The sequence below is a fragment of the Camelina sativa genome, chromosome 2 (genome assembly GCF_000633955.1).
Source record: "Camelina sativa cultivar DH55 chromosome 2, Cs, whole genome shotgun sequence".
Taxonomy (NCBI): Eukaryota; Viridiplantae; Streptophyta; class Magnoliopsida; order Brassicales; family Brassicaceae; genus Camelina; species Camelina sativa.
Window position 1 is genome coordinate 17883267 of NC_025686.1, and position 21802 is coordinate 17905068.

General features: G+C 37.6%; 7 protein-coding genes across 8 annotated transcripts; 4 read left to right on the top strand and 3 right to left on the bottom strand.

The window, feature by feature from the left end:
- Nucleotides 389-2157, top strand: LOC104728411 (myosin IB heavy chain-like). Its single transcript, XM_010447391.1, has 4 exons — nt 389-717; nt 896-1214; nt 1732-1790; nt 1885-2157. Exons 1-4 carry the CDS (start codon nt 486-488, stop codon nt 1914-1916), a joined length of 642 nt encoding a protein of 213 aa, XP_010445693.1. The 5' UTR covers nt 389-485; the 3' UTR covers nt 1917-2157.
- On the bottom strand, nt 2260-4585 carry LOC104728421 (probable inactive receptor kinase At5g53320). The gene is made up of 2 exons (XM_010447400.1): nt 3081-4585; nt 2260-2943 (listed from the first exon to the last, which is right to left on the bottom strand). The coding sequence occupies exons 1-2, from the start codon at nt 4270-4272 to the stop codon at nt 2318-2320; spliced, it is 1818 nt and encodes a 605-aa protein (XP_010445702.1). The 5' UTR covers nt 4273-4585; the 3' UTR covers nt 2260-2317.
- On the top strand, nt 5392-7061 carry LOC104728440. Its single transcript, XM_010447417.1, has 5 exons — nt 5392-5732; nt 5815-5867; nt 5960-6133; nt 6455-6544; nt 6747-7061. Exons 1-5 carry the CDS (start codon nt 5510-5512, stop codon nt 6879-6881), a joined length of 675 nt encoding a protein of 224 aa, XP_010445719.1. The 5' UTR covers nt 5392-5509; the 3' UTR covers nt 6882-7061.
- On the bottom strand, nt 7042-10012 carry LOC104728428 (hydroxyproline O-galactosyltransferase HPGT1). Of its 2 annotated transcripts, none has more exons than XM_010447410.2 (12): nt 9521-10012; nt 9377-9440; nt 9197-9246; nt 8920-9113; nt 8761-8824; nt 8586-8658; nt 8357-8480; nt 7904-7991; nt 7743-7793; nt 7577-7648; nt 7328-7440; nt 7042-7236 (listed from the first exon to the last, which is right to left on the bottom strand). In XM_010447410.2, exons 1-12 carry the CDS (start codon nt 9619-9621, stop codon nt 7217-7219), a joined length of 1014 nt encoding a protein of 337 aa, XP_010445712.1. In that variant the 5' UTR covers nt 9622-10012; the 3' UTR covers nt 7042-7216. The 2 variants fall into 2 exon arrangements, with proteins under 2 accessions (XP_010445712.1, XP_010445710.1); XM_010447408.2 differs by having other exon boundaries at nt 7042-7239; nt 9521-10010.
- On the top strand, nt 11236-15700 carry LOC104728450 (CLP protease regulatory subunit CLPX1, mitochondrial). Its single transcript, XM_010447426.2, has 15 exons — nt 11236-12084; nt 12596-12657; nt 12926-13026; nt 13169-13248; nt 13350-13400; nt 13493-13567; nt 13673-13750; nt 13896-13952; nt 14244-14314; nt 14413-14512; nt 14586-14690; nt 14770-14832; nt 14919-15041; nt 15150-15317; nt 15410-15700. Exons 1-15 carry the CDS (start codon nt 11545-11547, stop codon nt 15479-15481), a joined length of 1746 nt encoding a protein of 581 aa, XP_010445728.1. The 5' UTR covers nt 11236-11544; the 3' UTR covers nt 15482-15700.
- LOC104728483 (E3 ubiquitin-protein ligase SINAT5) lies at nt 15998-17711 on the top strand. The gene is made up of 3 exons (XM_010447456.2): nt 15998-16481; nt 16683-17069; nt 17157-17711. The coding sequence occupies exons 1-3, from the start codon at nt 16287-16289 to the stop codon at nt 17517-17519; spliced, it is 945 nt and encodes a 314-aa protein (XP_010445758.1). The 5' UTR covers nt 15998-16286; the 3' UTR covers nt 17520-17711.
- Nucleotides 17797-19874, bottom strand: LOC104728462 (probable pectinesterase/pectinesterase inhibitor 61). The gene is made up of 2 exons (XM_010447439.2): nt 18716-19874; nt 17797-18629 (listed from the first exon to the last, which is right to left on the bottom strand). The coding sequence occupies exons 1-2, from the start codon at nt 19785-19787 to the stop codon at nt 17932-17934; spliced, it is 1770 nt and encodes a 589-aa protein (XP_010445741.1). The 5' UTR covers nt 19788-19874; the 3' UTR covers nt 17797-17931.

A 21802-nucleotide genomic window follows, 5' to 3' on the forward strand; every position in this document is an offset into this window, starting at 1 on the left:
AAAAAAAAAAAAAAAGAGATGGTGGTGGACGCTTGAGGAGGAGGAGAATAATAATTCTCTGTGCTCACGTCCACGATATATAATTTCTTTTGACTAGTTGGGGGGGACTCAGCTTTAAAACGACGCGGCCCTTCTTATAAAAAAATGATAACATCAAGTGGCATGCGAAACGTCGTCGTTTGGAATAAAGTCATATTAAACGGCTGAGATCTTATCTTTAAAAATTCAAAGAGAAACAAATCAAGTGGCATTTCAAAAAATCTAACGGCTGAGATCTTATCTTTAAATTTTGAAATCAAAGTGGCATCGAAACGCGTCGTTGCGGTAAAAGTCAGATAATCTAACGGTTGAGATCTTATCTTTTGATTTACACGAATCGTTTGAAGCCACGTCGTCTCTCTCTCTCTCTTTCTCTCACTTTGGAGATTTCTCAAGGAAGAATCTGAAGTGAACCGATTCCGAGTCATCGTCGCCGTGAGTGAGGGATGGACCGGTCTAAGGTACAAAGGCGACCGAAGTACGATGGCGATGAATCTCCGCCGCCTGATTTTGATGGCGGAGATGAAGATCATGGTGCGGGTGAGGTAGACGGAGGAGATCAGACGCCTTTCGCTGGTGGTAAAGTAAGGAGGAAAGCTTCTCGCTTTAGAGAGCATCGTGGTGATTATCTCCACGTCTCTACGCGTCCTGGATTGATGCGGATTCTAGAGAAACAAGGTTCGGTTAATTTGATCAATTCAGCTGGTGAAAATTTCAGAATCTAGTCGGATCTAGTCGATTGTATTGTGATTCTTATATGATTGTTGTTTTGATTGCTAGTGGTTGGCTTTTCACCTTGAAGTTGCAATGTGGTTTGTGTATTGATGTTGAGAAGGTGATTATGATTTTGTTATAGGTGATACGCCGATTCTATTTGCTGATAAAGTTTTGAAGTTCACTGGCTCGGGGAAGATGAAGAGGCGTATTTTTATCCTCACTGACTTTGCTATCTATCTAATTGATCCTGAGACTGAAGCTATGACCAGGAGAATAGCTCTGGCAGCAGTAGAGAAGATGTGTTTGAGCAAATTGAGTGATAACTTCTTTGCTATCATTATTCCCACGGAGTATGATCTCTTCATGGCCAGTACTCGAAAGACTGAACTTGTTCAGGTTATGGTAGATGTGACTAAAAGTGCATCTGACTATGAACTTGAAGTGCTTCTTTCTAACAGGTAACTGGATCCCATTTTTTTTGTTGTCCCTCTGTTCTTTAATATTTAACCTGATTTTATTTGTCTCATTTCCTGATATTTTAGCTCTTCTCTTTCTGAGAACAACTGATGTGGGTCGTTAGAGACTTAGTGAGCTTTGTTACTTATGTGACTTGGCTATTAGTGGTGACACCAGAAGATCCACTTTTATGGAACAAAATAAAGATTGAACACTCTTAGGGGATAACTACTGAAGTTAGTACTTCAAATTATACATGATTACAACTTAAACCTCTAGTTAGAGCTGAAAACTTTAACAGGTTAGCCAAGGGTAATTTTAAATATTGTTAGATGACAGATTCTAGTTTTGATATAAACATTTTAAAATGGATATCACAATAATAGTCTGTAAAAACATTTTGTATATCTCTCATATAGAAAAGGTCAGTATTTTATTATTGTTTCCCCTTCTGTTCATCCTCCTTCTGTGCAGTTTGTGTTTTACGCTGATACTTGTTTCCCCTTCTGTTCATTCCAGATTTGAGTACAATGCTTCTGCCTCATTAGTAAAGGAAGTTTCTTTTGAGGAATCTGAAGGTTTGAATGACTAATATTATGAAGTTTGTTTCTGAATCCATCTAAGTTATGTGCATGTGTTCTTTGCTCATCAAGCACTACTACTCCTTTTCAGGGGGTATCAAGACCAAATTTAAGTGGAAGTGACTATATCTCTACTTTCCTCGCTGTTCATAAACTTGGGAGGGACCACTAGCAAGACCTGTTTCGACTTTCGAATGTGAATGGATTCTTTCCTGTTACTACTAAAAGCTGAAATCAGGGCGGTATGTGTTGTTTATTATATTTTGTTTCGTCTTGTTTTCTGTTCTTCCCTAGAAAGAACTATGTACGCTTTTTATATGAAAAAGTTTGTTATTTAAATTAATGTGTGAATTGAGTTCGTTTTCTGGCCTTTTTTTTGAGAGTGACTGATCAATATATACATCATTCACTAACCCCTTTTTTTGTTAAACTAGGTAAGCTTTATGCCCTTTTTCATAGACTGAACTGAAAAAATGAAATCCTTTTCTGAACAAATACATAAAAGGTAAGATGAATAGTCTTTCTCACAGTATATACGGCGATCCTGATAGACTTCCAATTGGAGTTGTTGTTGCGCCTGTGGAAACCTCTGATCTGTATCCGCTCGCTAGTTTTTCTGGTCTTATTTCTTCCACCATCCTCACTACCTCAATCATATTTGGTCTCTTTTCTGGTAATCGCGCTGTGCATACCATACCAACCTGCAGCATCTCCACCATCTCTTCTTCTACTTGGGTACACCTCAGTAGCTCCTCATCAAACACCTCTCCGGTCCATTCTTCTCTAACTACGGAGTTCACCCACCTCACCAGGTTTGCTACTTCTGATTTCCCTGTTAGTACCTCGAATATCAAAATCCCGAAACTATACACATCCGACGGTTGGGTCCCCTTTCTTGTGTCCGTTATCTCTGGTGCACGATAACCTACTGTATGTCGGGGTAGAGAATGCATCAGTGTGGCCATTCCTGCTCCAGAGATACATCCATATCCTTTTGCGTTGAGGAAAATGTTTGAGGATTTTATGTTCCCGTGGACTAGTTTGCCTCCGCTTTGTGAGTGAATATGAGCTACTCCTCTTGCTGTTCCATACACCATATTCAGTCTAGTTTCCCATTCTAGAGGTTTCCGTTCCCTAAGACCTCTCTGACCTGAAGAGTCAAACACATATTGATGCACACTTAGACTAACTTAGTTATGTAAGATATATGCTAAGGGATACTCATACATTAGACTAACTTAGCCACCTATGGTTTACTAAATTCAAATAGTGACATTATCAACGTACCGTGTAGTAAAGTTGAAAGACTTCCATGTTCGTAGTAATCATAAACCACAAGCTTCTCATCCTTAGAGTAGAAATATCCTCTTAAAGTGGCAACATTCTCATGCTTGATGTTGCCAATATTTTCGATTTGCTGCTCGAATTCCCGCTGAGTCACACTAACTTCCTTGATCCTTTTCACAACAATGGTCGCAGAGTCCTCAAGATCGACCTTGTAGGTTGTCCCGAATGGACCCTTCCCTAAAACTTCAGCAGAAGCTCTCAACAAGTCTTCCAAGTCAAAGACAAGATTCTTCCCTTCGAAAAACACAATCTTGTTATCTCCTTCACCCACGTTTGGATCTGAATCCTTCCTCCTCTTGCTAGGTTTTTCCTTTGTAGATCTTCTTTGCTCTTCTCTATTATGGATGATTACCAATAAGATAGCAAGCAGAGCTAGTATCGCAAAGCATGAGCTTAATGCTATGCCAAGAATTGCATGATTGTGATGTTTCATGTGTTTCCTTATTGATGAATGAACAGGCACCAGCTTTTTGGAGGAAACTTTGTTTCCGACAAATGCTGATAGTGGAAATCTCTGCAATGACTCAGGTATGGTTCCTGTCAGATTGTTGTGAGCTAAGTCGAGCAGCTTCAGACCCGGAATATGGAGATTAGGTACCTCACCTGAAAACTTGTTATTCGCAAGATTCAGAGAGCGTAATCCAGTTAGCTTCTCAACCGAAGATGGAATACTACCATCAAACCGATTATTAGAGAGATCAAGAACTTGTAGATGCTCCCAAGAAGAGAAAACAGAAGGCAAAGGACCAGAAAACTCGTTGGAGTCGAGTTTAAGCTCGGTCAAGTTCTTCAAAGCATGTAAACTTGGAGGAAAAGGTCCAGAGATGTTGTTAGAACTGAGAATGAGAGAACGAAGATTTGTTAACCTGGCTATGGTGCTTAACTCGATATGCCCCCGTAGACCCGTGGCTGCTAAATGAAGTGCAACGACACTGGAACGATCGGAGTTGCAGGTAACACCGGCCCATTCGGTACAGATAGAAAGTTTTGGTGACCAGTTGAGTGAATGAGAGTGATTGACGTTGTTCACAAACTGTAGAAGAGCGTGTTTATCTTCTTTGATCGTCTCTGCTTCTATGTTACAGATGTTGAACATTACTCCGACGAGTATCAAAACAACTTGAGTCTTCATTTTCCCGGAAAATATTCAGTGTTTGTTGTTCTTTGGGTGGAGAAGAACAAAAAAACTGGTTTAAGGGTAAAGTGGCGTTTATAATAATGGATGAAGACGAAGATAGTTAAGATATATAATAAGTTTACAATTATTGACTTTTGAGGTGTAATAAGATAAATAAACAATAGGTGTAATTTTTATTTAATCTGTGTAGTATACTATTATATAACGAGAGTGGGTTGCTTTAGGTTAATGTTAGGTTCGGCGAGTTGTTGACTTGATGCCTAACAACTCTGTTTTTGTTTTTGTTTTGTTTGCTGAGAAAATCACGGTGAAAGGAACTCAAAATATTCAAACTTTTGTTACTTTTTTTGGTTTGGAGTTTTCCACATTATATTTCAACCTTTGAACAATTGATTTTGGTGGTGTAACCTAAGTCGTGTTTTTTTAACAGTTGAAATTAGAAAAAGAGAGTCTCATGGTTCATGCTAATTCTCTAGTCTCTCTCTTTATTCACCCACCCCCCACACACAAACTCGAGAATAGAATCTTTGGACAATGAGATCAGAGGAAAGAGACATATCCGAAGTCAAAAAATAAATAATCGTTGAGTATGTTTAAAATTTTAGAAATTTGAACGATATACATAGCTTGTGTTTTTTGGTTTAGGATGGAATGGATTCTATCATAAGTTTCTAAGAGACAACAGAAAAAGTGATTTTATGGGCTTAATGATTGATTTTTGGAACTTGTATTGTATCCTCTTCTCAAGACTAAAAATGATACAGTATTAAAAAAAAAACTACACCCAAATATGGTCGGTTACAATGTATACACACATGACATCCCAACTAAGAGAATACATAGCTAAACATCACCTCCATTAAATCAATCACTATGCACCAAAACATTGACTCAGATCGGATCAATCCAAATATTAAACCTAGACATTTAATCTAATGATTTGTGTAGAAGAACATTGTTGTGTAATCAATAAATCATTCATAATTTCATATACAAGAGGTTACATTGTTGAGCTAATATGAAGTAAAACTTTAATGGGCTTTAGTAGGCCCGGTAAACGAAAGTCAACGAAAAACAAGATTAAGTCAAAATCAAGGTAAGGATAAACAAATCCTCATATCCAAACAGATCTCATCACCCTTTCAAGACTTCTTTCTTCTTCTTCATCGCCTAATTAATTGATGCTTCGCTCTGCATAGATCCTTTCAAACTTGGTAGAAAACACACAACAATGGACTACGATTACAGAAACAAATCTGGACCATCGTACCCTCGACCCATGTACGGAACACCTTCCTCAGCATCATCTCCTTCTCCAGCATCTAACCATCCTATTTACGCACCTTCTGGATACCCTAAGATCGGTCAACAAATCGGTCACGGCCAACAACAATTTTTCCCTCCGCCGGAGAGAAACCCTTCGTTTCAGCATAACTCTTCTCCTTCAACCTCATGTAAAAGTCTCGTTCTGATCTCTAATTTTAGGTTTTACGAACGCATTTGATTTTGATTTTGTTGATTTTGTGGTTTTGGTAGCTGGATTAGGAATCAAGGTGAATTTGAAGCCTGAGTATCGGATTACTCCACCGGTATGAATGATCATGTTTGAATTTGCCACTGTTTTGATCTTTAAACTCTGTGATTGTATAATCATGAAGTAGTTTATACAAATTTGTTGCAGCCTCAGTTGTTGCCTCGAGTCGGAGATATTCATCGGAGTAGTTTTCAGTTCGATTTCGGTTTAGAGAGGAAAGTTCTTGCGGAAGCGGAGAAAGATAATCCAGATTGGAGTAAATTCGGAACTGAGAATCCACCACCACCGGCCAAGTTTCCAGAACCATCACCGTCTTCAGTGGTAAGGCTCTCTTTCAAATTCTATGGTAGGTTTATAAGAGTTGGGTTAATGGCAACAAAGTGTAGTAGTATCAGTGTGTTCTCTAGTACGAGCAAGTTTGAATCATCATTGGGAACAAAAATGGAAGTTTTGTAGAGTTACTCTGAGGTGATTAATGGCACCAATGTATAGTATCAATGTGAGGTAGAGGAAGAACAAGTGTGGATCATTTGTGGATGTAACTAGCAGAGTAGATTTGTTTTTGCATTACAGTGTATGATCCTTGGATTTACTTTAGCTCTATCTGCATTTGTTATTGTTAATAAGGGATTCCTAATGCAGGGTGTAGATCCGGTAGTGATGAAATATGCTGGGCTCAACCGAGAAGCTGTTAACATAGCTGTTGCAAACTATGGTGATAATCCCACAAAGGTGCTTTTATCTTATTTCCTCCTACACTTTCTATTCTTGTATTTTTGCTAACTGAGCTACACCGTGGTTACAGCGATCAAATATACTTTTTAAGTCCATAGTTTAAAACCGTGATCAATTGTGGATCTTTGGATTGCCACATCTTGCTTCTTCATTCTTTTCCCCCAAAGGAGAAGCTAATCACAGGTTTAACACGTTTCAGGTTCAAGAATTTGCAAATGGGTTCACAGCAATACGGGAGATGGGTTTTCCAACAAACTCTGTTGCAGACGCTCTCTTCATGTTTGAGAACGACACTGAAAAGGCATTGGCACATTTGCTACATGGTTCTTCCTGATTTGGCGTTCTACTTTTTCTTATTCTATATAGTTTATATAAGTAAACTTCAAATTTGATAACACAAAGGTTGACAAAGTATAGGTATTTGGTTTTACTTGTGTAAAAAATGGATGATTTGTGGTTTTACTTTGGTTTAATTTGGTCGATGAGAATATATGTTTACCACTTCCAAAACCTAGACTTTGTATAATGCAATGACCAATAAAATGGTAAGTTTAGAATACAGAGAGAAAATTGTGTAATTAGCCATTTTCATACAAATATCATTTGTGTTTTCTTTCTCTATAATCATCAAAGAGCAAAGCCTCACACTTGGATTTGTCTTTGGTTCTACTACACTCCTGCGCATATAGCTTCTGAAACGTATGGAAATAATTTACATACATGTCAAACAATATGATGAAATTATACAAGTTTATAAGCAGTAGAATCTAAGTTATATACCTGAGGACCACGCAGAACAGCAGAACTTTCCTTCATCTACATGTTTAACATCAAGACCCACGAACCATGAACCCGTGCTGACATCATCGTGAGCATACGAATGAAGAATGTCTCTGTCACCAATCCATTCATCATCATCATACATAAGAAAGAACGCAAAAACTCAGTTTCAATCTATATCTCTGTTTGCGTGAACATTTGAAAAATATGTGTCCTCATCACGTGTAACTGAGAGTTGAAAAGACTGACCTATTGATTGATACAAATCTAGCCAATGCATGCGTTATAACATACATCTCCCCATAAGCATGGCGGAAGTATCTGCAAGATAAATGAAACAAGAACAGGTGGTTCCTACTCATATGGAAGAAATGAATCTAGTCAATCCATTGCTATGAATATTTTTAGAACTTACGCTTTCTTGTCACCAAATTTCCACCACTCTGGTTCATACCATTTGTGGTTCCTGCCAGAAAAGCAAAATTTATGTCAAGACTTTAAGATTACATCAGACTGAAAAATATCCTGACGGTCCTAATTGTCCTAATGGTGCTGGGGTTTTAAGCATAAACTCACGGTTCTGAGAAAACTTCGCCTGATTTCATGCAACCGATGTAAGCCCGTGGGTTTTCCAGATGTGCTGCAAGTGTACTTCCGAGAGCATCTGCATCGGAATAATTACATTCATAGTACATAATCATGTCAGCAAAATGCTTACATGGAAACTCTTTGACCTTAGAACAATCACAACAGAGGGAATAAAAGACCTTAAAGGTGGCATGAAAAAATATTGCAAAAACATCCTCCACTGTATTTCACAGCCTAATAATAATTCTAACTGTGTAACTTCTCAATTTCACCACTAACCACCATACCTAGGGATTTTGCGTCTTTCTAAAGAGTGTAAAGCTTTTGGAACCCCAAGAAGAATGACATAGACAATCAACTATCGATATTTCCAATCACCCCAAGCAACACAAACAACGAAAAAGGCTTCGGCTGTAAAATACTCTTTTAGTACTAACTTACCTATATTTACATAGATATTGTCGATGGCCTTTGCATAAAACTGTGCATCCCACCTATCTGCTGCATAGGAAAAGAACAGTTTTACCTTCTTAGAAGCTTCCTCAGGTGCCTCAACTACATTATCCTGAAAACAGATAAATGGTCAAGCTCTCAATTGTAACACAGGTGAGCTGGTAAATGAATGCTTGAGGAAATAATATAGAGAGAGAGAGAGTCAGTAAACACATACGAGAATAATGAAGTCATCAGTTTGACTATTTTCAGTATCAATGCTCTTGTCCATGCTGTCCCCTTTATTTGCACTAAATAACACAAAAACAACATTTCAAAACAAGATTCCAGTACCGCATAAATCATCATCAAAAGCATAAGATAAATCAACGAGTGGTAAACCAAATCCAAACCTTCTTCCAATAACAAATCGTGCAATCACACCCTTTTCACTTTCAAGTTTTTTAAGTGATGCACCTGCAATAAAAGGACAATGCTAAGCTAACAACATCTGGAAAATAACAGACTGGTACATCTTACAAAAAAACATGGAGAAGGAGAAGAAACCTTACCCGTACCCATCCAAGCTTGACGGACAGCATCCCTCTTCTTCTTGTTACCCAAACTCGTCATTATACCGATAACCACTAATGGTCTTTTCTTGGTTTCAGTTCCATCAGTAAGTTTGGGACTTTTCGAAACAAAACCTTCTTGCCTTGCTGCACTTAGTTCCATCTCAAGACCTGCTAGCGTTTTCTTCTGTTCCCTAGAAAGAAAAACATGTGTTCAACAAGTTCCATGTATACAATTCAAATGAAACCAAATCCCACAAAAGTACCATAATTTTACCTGCAAGCTATGATCTTCAAAGTATCATCAACTGAAATAGCAGATTTACCCTAAAACCAATATAAAAAAAAAGAACAGTAATAATAATAAGCATTCAAGTACATTACACACCAAACAAAGATTCCAAGGACATAAATACTCACTGCTGTCAAAAAAGTGACATCCAAATACAATACTAACCTGTCCTGTTACTCTGTCGAGCTCCTTGATTAGATGAACCCTAGTTTGAGATTCTTGCCATAAACTAGAAGCAATTAAACAAACAAGACAAGAATCAAGGGAATGCAATTTGTTAAGAGATGGGATAAAAAATGCAGAACTAACCGGCCAGCTACATAGAAAGAAGCAAAAGTTGCAAACATGGATAGCAAAAGCGAAGATATCCTCGAACTCGATAATCTTATACTCGATCCTTTCCTCGCCATTTTGATTGAAACAGATCCACCAAAATCAGATCTCTCTCTCAATCAAATTCACCCTGACGCAAATGCTTCTTCACTATATTAATCACTAAATCAAATCTCCAGATATGGAAGTTTCTGCTGGATCCACTGATTCGGTCGTTACTCAATTAGGATTGTGTGTCGTTGGATCTGCTATACCGGTGGACGATTCATTCACCGGCGGAACACTGAACCGGAGATCACTGACTTCGGTTTATGATTGTGGATCTTCCGATGAGAAAATTGGAATATTAATCTGAGAGATAAGAGAGAGAGAGTGCCGTTGAGATTTTAGTAAAAAAAAAGTTATTAGTTTTAGGGAATGTGGAATGTGGTGTAATCTAATTACTAGAATCTACTTATCTCTTAATTACTTTCAGATCAATATTTACCAAACCTAGTCTCTCTAATAGGGGATTAGGGAACTATAAATCTCTTTTTCTTTTCTTCTATGCATGATGAATCAGCAGCATTTATATATTTTGAGCATAATTAGCCCTTAAATTAAATATATCTTTCCCTTCTAAAAATTTAAAATTGAATTTTATTGTTTTATTAGTCATAATTATCTATTGATTTTGATATTTTCAGAGAATTATTTCAAAACAATATCTTACGTGCATCTCTACAAGCAAACCTCAAATCCTCAACAATGAAATTTTTATGTATTACCTCAATATTGAGGTTTCATTTTTTATTTTACATGTTAGTCCTTACAATTATATAAAGATTTCTTAACTCATTTTACTAAGTCCTTTTTTTTAAATCACATTAGTCTCAAGACTCCCAACAATTATATATCTTATAAATATAAATAATTTTTTCACATCCGACAAATGAATACATCAAAATTTTGTTTTTTACCAGACATCTATCATTTCAATATGCATTGGCTATTATATATAATACTAGTGTTCGATCCACACATACGTACGGGTTAATTTCAAAAACTAAGTTTGATAATCGATTTATAATATATCACATACGTCTAGGGTTATGTTTTTTTTTGGTGCATCTCCTGCATTTTAGTAAAAAAAGAAAACTAAAGCAATTATAACCGAATGGATGTAAGACGCGTAGATCATTTGTATCCTCACAAACAATGGAGTTAACAGCCTCCAGAGAAGAATCAAAGCTATGAAATCCTAAAATTAAAGAGAAAGCATAGTTCAACAACTCATCCACAAGACGGTTCATCTCCCTATACACATACAAAATATAGAATATCCGTCTTTCGAAAGAAAATTATGACACAAACGTATCAGGAAAGACAGCGGATGGGAATCAGTATTACCGAAATACTTTTTTAAAAAGAAGTTATTATATGAATTTATATATAATGTAACGTTTTATTATTTAAAGTTTATTGTAAGTTTTTTTTGTAGTGTATTATAGTTTTATGATCTTAATTAATTATAATTATTTGTAAGAAACAAAATGTATGAACAAGAATTAACTCTGCGCCTTGTTTATTTATTTATTTATTTTTGTTGTTGTTGTTACCCGGCGGTTGAAAAATCAATAGAACTGGTGGTAACGGAGAATAAGACGACGACGTATTAAAAACAATGGGCCGTCCAAAAGCTCTCGTCAAACTCAAACCAGAAGAAGCAGATGATTTGATTAGATATTCTCTTCCATTTTCATTTTTGCCCCTTTTCGAATTTTGCGTTTTCGTCGGCTCTTCTTCTTCATCCTTTCCGTGTGCTTCACTCCCACAGATTGCGTCATCAATTGAAACCCTTTTCCAACAAAGTTTCACTTTTTTATTTCATTTCGTTTTCTTACAAAACCCATCGATCGGATTACTATGTCAATCAATTGCTAAGAAAGCTTCGGTTTTTATTTCTGACTTCGTCTTCACACAATCCGTTTGATTTTCCCGGTGTAACCAAACCCCTCACCATGGCCGCGGCTTTAAGGTCGAACACGTCTAGAGAAACCGCTTCTCTCACTCTTTCTCAGTTTAGGTACTTCATCTTCAACCGTATCCACACCGCTCGAACCGCCACGACTCGCTCTAGACCCGATGATTCATCCAACAACAGATTCCAAAATAAAATCTCCTCCCCGCTTGGAACGAGTTTGTTTGGTAATTCGAGTAAAGGCTATGCTACTAATTGTGCCCAGAAGATGAACGCTGTTGCTTCTTCTTCTTCTTATTCTGTTGTTACTCTGAGTTCACAAGGAGACCCACCGGATCTGTGGCAGCCTCCTGGTGATGGAGTTTCCGTTAGGGTTAATGGGTCTAGTGTTAATCTTGGTCGTGGTGGCGGTGGCGGTGGAGGTGGAGGTAATCCCGGTGGTGGTCCTGGTGACGGGACAGGGTCTAATTCGAAAGAAGATTCTTGGGGTGGATCCAATCTTGGGTCTGAGTTTCCTACACCAAAGGAGATTTGTAAAGGTTTGAACAAGTTCGTGATTGGTCAGGAAAGAGCCAAAAAGGTGAAGTGTCTATACAAGAAAAAAAGTGATGTGATAACACTTTCATGATATTAGTATCAATGCTAACTTTACTAACATCTGAGTTGCTAAAGCTTTAGGGTTCTATATTGGTTTCTTCGTAGATAATCATGTGGGGCTAAACATTTTTTTGTGATGCTTTAGGCTTTGAATGGTACTAACCGCACTCTCACAGCCACAACTCCTTTTTGGAGCTTTGTTACAAGATGGATTGTAATTACAAAGTTACTTTCGTTATTACAGAAAAATATCAAAACTGAGTGTTAGTTATCTGATGCTGGATTTTTAGGTTCTAGGTTTGGTTCCAGTGTCTCCAATGTTTAATTCCTTGTTTCATTTTTGTGCATCGAGCTGTCCTCAATATTATTTTCCATACTTCTGCTCACAGTTGAATGCCAACTTTAAGCTCTGATTCTTGAGTTTGTATGCTTTTATTTACCTTGGAAATATTTTTTAGTTCTTTACGCATTCTTTTGTTATCTCGTTGATGCAGGTGCTTGCAGTGGCAGTTTACAATCACTACAAGAGGATATATCACGAATCAGCACAGAAACGGTTAGTTCACTCTCTTATGTTTACCTAAATGAAATGTTTCTATATGTTAATAAATATATTTGAAAAATATTCTGTCTTCTATATATAGTGCCGTTTAGTTTCCTCAGCATCTGAAAGTAAACAAAAAATACCTAGTGATTTAGTTAATCATGCTAGTATGCATTTCCTTTACATGGGAATATCGCAGTTTCGTGTACTTGTATCTGTTTGTTTCTTTGTGATTTCACGTATCCTGTAAGAGTGATGTTGAAACTTGTTGGGAAGCTAGATCCACTGGAGAAACAGAGAGCACTGCAGCGAAACCAGCAGATGATGATATGGTAGAACTAGAGAAGAGTAACATTCTCTTGATGGGACCAACTGGGTCAGGTAAAGTCTGACCCCCAATCTGCAAAATGCGCAAGCCTGATATGCTACTATAATACAATCATTATTTCAATCTAGCATGGTTCTGAAACTTCAATTTCAGCCTTCTCACATAATCTGTTTTGGTGTTTTTCTTCAAACACAGGGAAGACACTACTTGCGAAAACCTTGGCACGGTTTGTGAATGTTCCTTTTGTCATTGCGGATGCGACGACACTAACTCAGGCAATTCTCGTCTTTCTTCTAGTCTTTTTGGCCCATGTCCTTTTCATGATGACCAATCTCTGACATTCATTTTTTTGTTCGGAAATGAAATGATTTGTCAGGCTGGTTATGTGGGAGAGGACGTCGAGTCTATATTATACAAACTTCTCACAGTAAGTTTCCACAACTTAAACATTATTATTTGTATACCAGTATAATCGATCTTCTTATATAGTTAATGTGTGGATTTTATATCTCTGTCCAGGTTGCAGATTATAATGTTGCAGCTGCACAACAGGGGATTGTTTACATTGATGAAGTTGACAAGATCACAAAGAAGGTTAGGGAACAAAACACCTTTTTCCTTGGAAAACGTGAATGTTATTTTCTGTGCTTCTTAGATAAATTTTGTTCTTTGAACCTTTTTGAACCTTTTGGTTACCAGGCAGAAAGCCTTAACATCAGCAGAGATGTATCAGGAGAAGGTGTTCAACAAGCATTGCTAAAAATGCTGGAAGGAACAGTAAGTTTACTGTTTGAGTATGCTGCAATAGTCTTTAATATACCAAAGGAAGACATGTATTATTTGATTTGAGAGCTCCACTAAGTAAAGTCGCGATACTTTTGTGTTTGATGCCCTATTTCCAACTCCCTCTTTCTGGATATAGATTGTAAATGTACCTGAGAAGGGCGCTAGGAAGCACCCTAGAGGTGACAATATCCAGGTTTGTCGTGCTCTACTTTACTCTGTATATTTTGGTTTGCACCTTACAAAAACAACAAAAGCTATTCACATGTATTTACTCATGTATTTTGGTCAATATTGTTATTATACTATAATGTCAATGATTATGTAGACAGAAGAGCTTTCCAATTTAGTATTCTTAGCATGATGATTGGAGTGTTGGTTTTAAAATGTTAATCGACATGGTATCTTGTTTTCATGTTAAACAGTTGATTAGGTGTCTCCCCTGTAACAGCTGTTTCTTACTCACATTTTTGTTGACTATATGCAGATAGACACTAAGGACATACTTTTCATATGTGGTGGTGCCTTTGTAGACATCGAAAAGACGATCTCAGAGAGGTCTGACTGATGAACAGATTCCAAAAATCTTCATTCTTGTATATTCTTATCCTCTAACTGAATAGCCTTAACAAGTGAACTGAGTGTTCTTGTTCCAGGCGCCACGATTCTTCAATAGGGTTTGGTGCTCCTGTGCGTGCTAACATGAGGGCTGGTGGTGTTACAAACGCTGCTGTTGCATCAAACCTAATGGAAACTGTATGTTTTTCCCATATCTCACTTACCAAATGTTGATTTATATCGAAATTTACAATGTGATATTCGGTGGCAGGTGGAAAGCAGTGACCTGATTGCTTATGGTTTGATACCTGAATTTGTTGGAAGATTTCCAGTTCTCGTCAGTTTGTCTGCTTTGACTGAGAACCAACTTATGGAGGTAAAATGATAGACATGAGATTTGATGTGAGTCTCTATCTCTTCTTCATAAAATATGCAATAATATCATTGGTTTGCAGGTGTTGACAGAACCCAAGAACGCTCTTGGAAAGCAATACAAAAAGATGTACCAGATGAATAGTGTAACTATTTTTTTGCTCTTATTTATCTCTCTATCTCTCTTTCTGCTTCAAATCTTAAGACAAGTCTCCATCTCTTTTGGCTTCAGGTAAAGCTGCATTTCACGGAAAGCGCACTGCGGCTAATAGCTAGAAAAGCAATAACAAAAAACACTGGAGCTCGTGGCTTAAGAGCTCTTCTAGAAAGCATCCTCATGGACTCTATGTACGAGGTATAAATATATACACCCTACCCCTTGTGATTTTCAAACCAATGCTGCTAGAATCCGAGTTCAGATTCTTGTTATTTATGATGCAAAATGTCTTTTGTTTTTTCTCAGATTCCGGATGAGAGTACAGGTAGCGACATGATAGAGGCAGTTGTGGTGGATGAAGAAGCAGTTGAAGGAGAAGGACGTAGAGGCTCTGGAGCAAAGATTCTCCGTGGTAAAGGAGCATTGGGTCGGTACCTCTCTGAAACCACCAATTCCAAGGATTCTTCTCCTCAGGTAAACCGAGAGAAAGCAACCACGGTTTTGTTTAACCGAATAACAATTGTTTCGTTGGTTTGATAACCGGATGATCTGAATTATTATTGCAGACGACAAAGGTAGGATCAGATGGAGAAAATGAGGTGGAGGCAGAGATTCCATCAGTTGTAGCAAGTATGTAATGTAACGTTCGATGATCACGATCACTACCATCCATGCATCATCATCATTCAGAAACATCTGGTGAAAATGTATCTCTCTGTATGCTTTTAACTTTATCGTTCTCTGTACATATAAAATGAAGGAAAGAAACCAAAGTTGGGATAATTAAAAAAAAAGAACACAACGAAGGATGCACAATTTGCATAATTGATAAATGATGATGTAACTTTTGTGCAACACCCATCTTTTCATTGATGCACTATCTTTAATTCTTAATTATTTTTTATTATTAAATCTTAATTAATTTAAATTGTTTATGAAGAAAATCTAAGATTGTTGACAAATGCCTAAAATTCAAAACTACCTTTAAATTCAACAAGAAAACGTTTTTTTTTTCTTTTTTTTTAAACAAATAAAAACTACAATTTAGGTAAAATAAAATCAAACACCCATGTGCCAGATTCTTAATAACCGTCGGATTAAAATCCGGAAAAGAAAGCTTTTAATCTGGACGGCTATATTTAATTCCTCAAAAAAACTTTTCCTCAACCAAAGCCAACGAAGAAAAGCACCTCTTGGCTCTTTGGGCGCAATCCGCAAACCATTTGAGAGAGACAGAGAGAAAAGGGTTTTGATTTTCCTGGAAAATCCCAGTTTCCCTTTTCTCTTTCTCTCTTGTTCGATTTCGTTCCTTTCTCTTTTGATCGGTTTGAAAAGAAAAAAAAAAGAACCGATTTTTATTTTCCAGGAACAAAAAAAAAAAGATCCCCAATTTCTTGTTTTTGAATTTTGAATTTTGAGACTTTTTTTCTTGTTTTCGAAATCATGGTGTTAATGGAGACAGATACTATCGAATGCGCGATCGATAACGATGAGATTCATCTCAACAACAACAACAACAAATTCTCATCAACCAAGTCTCAGGGAGGAGCCACCGTTGTAATCTCTCCGGCGACTAGCGTTCACGAGCTCCTTGAATGCCCTGTCTGCACTAATTCTATGTACCCTCCTATTCATCAGGTCCGTATCTCATCATTTGAGGTTTTTAAGATAGATCTCGTTGATTTGTGTTGCCTCTTACCGTTATAAAGTTACGATCTTTATGATCCCCAATTCCTAAATTTGGGATTCCTTTTACTTCCAATCGCAATGAAGATTTTGGTGTGTTGTTACGATTTAAGGTTTTTGAGGTTTATGGATGTTTCTTTTTTTTTTTTGTAGTGTCATAATGGACATACGTTATGTTCGACCTGTAAAACAAGGGTGAACAATCGGTGTCCGACGTGTAGACAAGAGCTTGGTGATATTAGATGTTTGGCTCTTGAGAAAGTAGCTGAGTCGCTTGAGCTACCTTGCAAGTTTTACAATCTTGGTTGCCCTGAGATATTCCCTTATTACAGCAAACTTAAGCATGAGTCTCTCTGTAACTTCAGACCTTTTAGTTGTCCCTATGCTGGCTCGGATTGTCCTGTTGTTGGGGATAACACTTTCCTTGTAGCTCATTTAAGGGATGATCATAAAGTCGATATGCATACTGGATGTACGTTTAATCACCGTTATGTCAAATCCAATCCACGAGAAGTTGAGAACGCTACTTGGATGCTTACGGTAAGCAATTGTTTTGTGATTATGGACTTGTGGAGATGTTCAAATATTGTCTTGTGATTCTGAGGGTTGTTTTTGTTTGTTTTGTAGGTTTTTCATTGTTTCGGACAATACTTTTGTCTTCATTTTGAAGCGTTTCAGCTCGGTATGGCTCCAGTGTACATGGCGTTTCTGAGATTCATGGGTGATGAAGAAGACGCACGAAACTATACATACAGTTTAGAAGTTGGAGGCAGTGGGAGAAAACTCACATGGGAAGGAACACCAAGAAGCATCAGAGATAGTCACAGGAAAGTCAGAGACAGTCACGACGGTCTTATAATCCAAAGAAACATGGCACTCTTCTTCTCCGGTGGAGAAAGGAAAGAGCTGAAACTTAGAGTCACCGGAAGAATCTGGAAAGAGCAACAGGGTCCCGATTCTGGTGTTTGCATACCAAACTTGTCTCTGTAGCTGAATCACACAACCAGCCAACTCTCTATACCTATTTTCAGTTGTTCGATCTCTTTGATCTGTCTCACTTTGGTTTAGTTTTGGTTTGGTGTGTTTTTTTGATTCAGACAGCTTCTTGTTGTCCAAAACTGTATTTAGAGAAGAAAATGAGTTGTTCCATTTGCCAGAAATGTGCAGACAGATCGTAAAACTTGCCATGTTTCTTTAGTGATCCAAATCTACAGACAACATATATAAGCACATTGTAAGATTTGAGCAAAGAATCCAAAACAGAACATACTCAAATCATAATCTTTATTTCATTGAAGAAGATGTCCTATAAGTACATTTAAAATGGTTTGTGGACTATATTACAAATCTTGAGTTCGTATATAAAATCTTTCGTATACATTACATACAAGGCTGAGACAGTCTATTGTGACAATCCAGAGAAAAAAGCCACGCCGGTTGATGGCAACCAAGACGAACCAGAAATAAACTGCGCCACCGTAAACTTGCTAGCCTCGACAGCTGAGGTAATAACATGATAACCCGGCCACTTGACTCGTTGACCCATTCCTGAACCTGGCCCTTTGTTCATATACTCACCATAGTACAACGTGTCCAACGCAAAAGGACCATTCCACTCCAACCATCCTCGCGGGTCAATATGGTCACCCATATCAGACATCATGTACACAACTCTAGAATACAACTTCCACGGACGGCCTAGATACGTTGGAAAGCTACCCTTAGAGGCTTCAAGATCCGGCGTTGCTAGTAGCTTACAAGCGTGAATCGAAATCCCCGTGTTCTGGTTCGGATCTTTCCGGTTCTGAGCCGTGATCGTAATCTTCTGCTGAGGCATAGGTTTACGCGCATAGATGTTACAACTCTGTAAGATCACAGCTGCGTTCCCGAATATAAAATCAACCGTTCCATAAATTTCGCATTCCCGATAAAACTGTCGGTTAGAATGTACATAAAGCGCATCTTGGTATCCGATAATGTTGCAACGATAAACCACCGCGTGGTCTCCACCAACACGAAGTGCCACGGCCTGATGCTTAGCCGGTCCGGCGTAATTCTCAAACGTCATGTCCCTCACTATAAATCCAGCTCCAGTCGCAGCTACAACAACAAAACCAATAACTCAATAATCATAACAGAGAACAAGAACAAAAAAAACAAAAGTTATAAAAGTTTAACTTTGTTACCAAAAGTGGCAGTGTGAAAAGTAGTTAAATCATCGGCGATACTTTTACCACCGGTTATGACAGTTTTACCCTTGCCGTCTCCGATGAACATCAAGTTAGTCTTCTTCCTCCCAACTTTCAAATTTTCTTCTTCGTACCTTCCTGCTTTAACGTAGATGACGAATCTACGGCCACTATGCTCCGGAGCTTTCTTGATCGCTTCCGTGATCGTCTTGAACGTTCCGGTACCGTCTTTAGACACAGTGATATCAGCTTGAATCGCTGACGTCGGAGTACCAAGAAGCTCTCTGTCTTCTCTCTTCAACCAATTAGGTAATTGTAATTCCTCTGTTTCTTCCGTCCCAAGTAACCTCCTATTATTCACCACCGGGACTCCAGACAAATCTTTAACTTTTCCGGCGAATATCGCCAAACAGTTACTCACCATCTCCGACAAATCTTTAACAGCTCCGATCACTTGATCCTTCACTCCTCCTCCTTGTCCTCCAGTTTCATCGAACCCGTCGGTGCAAGTGTCGTGGTTGGTCATAGCTGAGCTAAGCAACGTCATCACGTCGGAATGAGACTCATCTCCGGAGACGACGACGACTGAGGAAAGAGCACGCGAGAGCGCGTCCACCGAGTCGTCTAGTAGCTCGAGGCAAGAATCGTAAGCTGACCGTACACGTGGTGGCATCTGAGTGTATGTGATCGTAGAAGAAGAGTAAAGAGCTTTGCTGAATCTTTGAAGCGTTGCGTTGAATGAGATGTGAATGAGTTCGTTCTCGTCGGCGGTTAAAGATCCCGGGAAATCAAGAAGTGTGTCGATGCATAGGTTCGGGTATAAGGATTTGCTACAGGTTCGGGAGATTGCTTGGGTCGGTTTTCGAGTTAGTTTCGGCTCGGTTTTATTCGAGTCTACGGCTCGGATACCGGCAAAGATCCCGAAGCAGATCACTCCAACGACTAAAACCGCTAAAGTGAAGAGAATCAGCTTCGTTTTAGTTTTCTTATGTTGCTCCGGGAGTGACGTGGCTTGGTTTTTCTGGTTCGGGTCTGATGGTCCGGACCGACCGAGCCTATCGTAACCCATTGTGGTGTTTTTTTTGGGGTGTTTAGAATGAAGGTTTAAGAGTTTGTTAAGGAGAGAACAAAGATGAGGTGGAAGGCTCTATAAATTATTATATAGATGTGAGCTATTTATTTAACAATTATAAAGTTATGCGTTATATTGGTCGTTGTCAAAAAAAAATAAAAAAAAATCTATGGGTCTATTAATATTGTTGGTAATATATATTATGCCTGATAGCTGTAATAATATTCTATTGATAAATTAATTCAAATTGTAGTATTGATCACAATCACAAAGGAACAAAAATTGTCGATGGCTCTATCAATAAGTATATATTGATGTGTAGGTAGGTGTATGTAGGAGTATTATATATTTGAGTATAAATGCATCTCTTACTACTTGCATCATGTAAATAAGATTTGGAAATACGATCAATTAATTGGTGCTTTGGAAAAATATTAGTAGTATATTATATCAACACTAATTGGTGCTTTTTCAAATAGTAAATAAGATTTTGTTTCAAAAGAGTTTCCTGCTTACCTAACGGTGTCGGTGATCATTTTCTTAATCTCGTTTTGTTTAATTATATATTTTGTTAAGTACCAAAAAAGCTTTTGGGTCGAAATCTATAATCTACTCTCCATTCGACCATTACTATTTATCGATAGCAAGAGACTGGTGGTTCAGTTCTAGCATTGCGCTCTTTTCAAATGTGATAGACCACGGATGGTTCTTTTCATATAACTTGTATACCAAAACAAGATGAGTCTTTGACACAATAGTTTCCCGCAAATTAATTACCTTCTACGGATTAAACACCAAGTTCAGAATCCAAGTGGCGTAACATGCATGCATTTTAAATAGTGTTTAAAACATGCATGAATTCAATTCACGGTTGCATGCGGCTCGATCATATCGGATAGATACGGGCTGATCAGAATCAAAACATTGCTAAATACTTACAAACGTATACATACAAATTACAATGAGTATTAGGAAGAGTCAAAAAGCACGCGCTCATATGGTCTAACAAACGTTGATGGGACAAATCTACATCGTCCACCAACTGGCAACTGGAGCCCCATTGAATTAAAACGGAGTAGTTATTGAGATAGACTTCTATACCAATATTACACACACAAAACAAAATGTACATAGTCCACTAACATATACGTATATATATATGTATATATATGCAAAAAGGTGAAGATACTGTAATGATTTTTTCCGGTTATTTTGTTCATTTCCGGTTCAATGCTCTGGTTAAGGAATGAAATTAGTATGTTATCCACTAGTACATCGAAAACCTTGAAAATTCTTCTTAATCATCTTCCAGGTTGCGATGAAAAAGATTGTTTGTTGCTGACTGCTCAGAAGCAGTTCTCCCATCATATTGTATGTATCTAATTACATTTGTTCTTTTTCATGTTATGGATATACACATTAGATTCCTATTGAATCTTGCTTCCATGGTTTATATATTAGTTATTAATATTATTGAAGATAATTTGGCAGACAAACACTAAAGATACCTTTTTTAGAATGGTATGTTTGATGTTTAAGTCAATGTTTTGCCAAAAAAAAAAAGGTCTCTCAAGTCACGCGGTGAAGTAGATGTTGATACGATAAGAATGATGTATACGATGGAGTAGCTAATTTAGCTATAGCCTAATGATAACAAAATTAAAGGTTGGGTACGAAGTCAATGTCAATAAGGGAGTGAGCTGTCCTCTACCATAAGTCTTCTGTCCCTTATAACCTCTTTTTTCTTTTTCTTATCTTAGCATTTTGTGCTTTGTCTCCTTCACAAAAAGTTTTATTTCATGAGACCACTCTCACGTTTTGATTAATGAATGAATGATTCTTGTTGTTCCCAATTACTTTTAACAAAAAGGTCTTATGTGGTTCATTGACGCATTTGTTTATTACACATTATATCTAATTATTATATAAATCTTTGGAAATTCGTACGTAAGATATTTCCATGTTAGTTGCATATAAAAAGAACCTCGAAAATCATCACACCGTCGATAAAT

Excerpts from the sequence above, each read along its gene's own strand:
- LOC104728411 (XM_010447391.1), top strand. The coding sequence starts at position 486 with ATGGACCGGTCTAAGGTACAAAGGCGACCGAAGTACGATGGCGATGAA. Across the intron at positions 718-895 it reads GCGGATTCTAGAGAAACAAG|GTGATACGCCGATTCTATTT; the intron begins GTTCGGTTAATT and ends ATTTTGTTATAG. Across the intron at positions 1,791-1,884 it reads TTCTTTTGAGGAATCTGAAG|GGGGTATCAAGACCAAATTT; the intron begins GTTTGAATGACT and ends ACTCCTTTTCAG.
- LOC104728421 (XM_010447400.1), bottom strand. The coding sequence starts at position 4,272 with ATGAAGACTCAAGTTGTTTTGATACTCGTCGGAGTAATGTTCAACATC. Across the intron at positions 2,944-3,080 it reads TCTTTCAACTTTACTACACG|GTCAGAGAGGTCTTAGGGAA; the intron begins GTACGTTGATAA and ends TTGACTCTTCAG.
- LOC104728440 (XM_010447417.1), top strand. The coding sequence starts at position 5,510 with ATGGACTACGATTACAGAAACAAATCTGGACCATCGTACCCTCGACCC. Across the intron at positions 5,868-5,959 it reads AGTATCGGATTACTCCACCG|CCTCAGTTGTTGCCTCGAGT; the intron begins GTATGAATGATC and ends AATTTGTTGCAG. Across the intron at positions 6,545-6,746 it reads ATGGTGATAATCCCACAAAG|GTTCAAGAATTTGCAAATGG; the intron begins GTGCTTTTATCT and ends AACACGTTTCAG.
- LOC104728428 (XM_010447408.2), bottom strand. The coding sequence starts at position 9,621 with ATGGCGAGGAAAGGATCGAGTATAAGATTATCGAGTTCGAGGATATCT. Across the intron at positions 9,114-9,196 it reads TTGAAGATCATAGCTTGCAG|GGAACAGAAGAAAACGCTAG; the intron begins GTAAAATTATGG and ends TTTTCTTTCTAG. Across the intron at positions 7,794-7,903 it reads GGCGAAGTTTTCTCAGAACC|GAACCACAAATGGTATGAAC; the intron begins GTGAGTTTATGC and ends CTTTTCTGGCAG.
- LOC104728450 (XM_010447426.2), top strand. The coding sequence starts at position 11,545 with ATGGCCGCGGCTTTAAGGTCGAACACGTCTAGAGAAACCGCTTCTCTC. Across the intron at positions 12,658-12,925 it reads CACGAATCAGCACAGAAACG|ATCCACTGGAGAAACAGAGA; the intron begins GTTAGTTCACTC and ends TTGGGAAGCTAG. Across the intron at positions 13,751-13,895 it reads TAAAAATGCTGGAAGGAACA|ATTGTAAATGTACCTGAGAA; the intron begins GTAAGTTTACTG and ends TTCTGGATATAG.
- LOC104728483 (XM_010447456.2), top strand. The coding sequence starts at position 16,287 with ATGGTGTTAATGGAGACAGATACTATCGAATGCGCGATCGATAACGAT. Across the intron at positions 16,482-16,682 it reads TGTACCCTCCTATTCATCAG|TGTCATAATGGACATACGTT; the intron begins GTCCGTATCTCA and ends TTTTTTTTGTAG. Across the intron at positions 17,070-17,156 it reads ACGCTACTTGGATGCTTACG|GTTTTTCATTGTTTCGGACA; the intron begins GTAAGCAATTGT and ends TTTGTTTTGTAG.
- LOC104728462 (XM_010447439.2), bottom strand. The coding sequence starts at position 19,787 with ATGGGTTACGATAGGCTCGGTCGGTCCGGACCATCAGACCCGAACCAG. Across the intron at positions 18,630-18,715 it reads TTTTCACACTGCCACTTTTG|CTGCGACTGGAGCTGGATTT; the intron begins GTAACAAAGTTA and ends TTGTTGTTGTAG.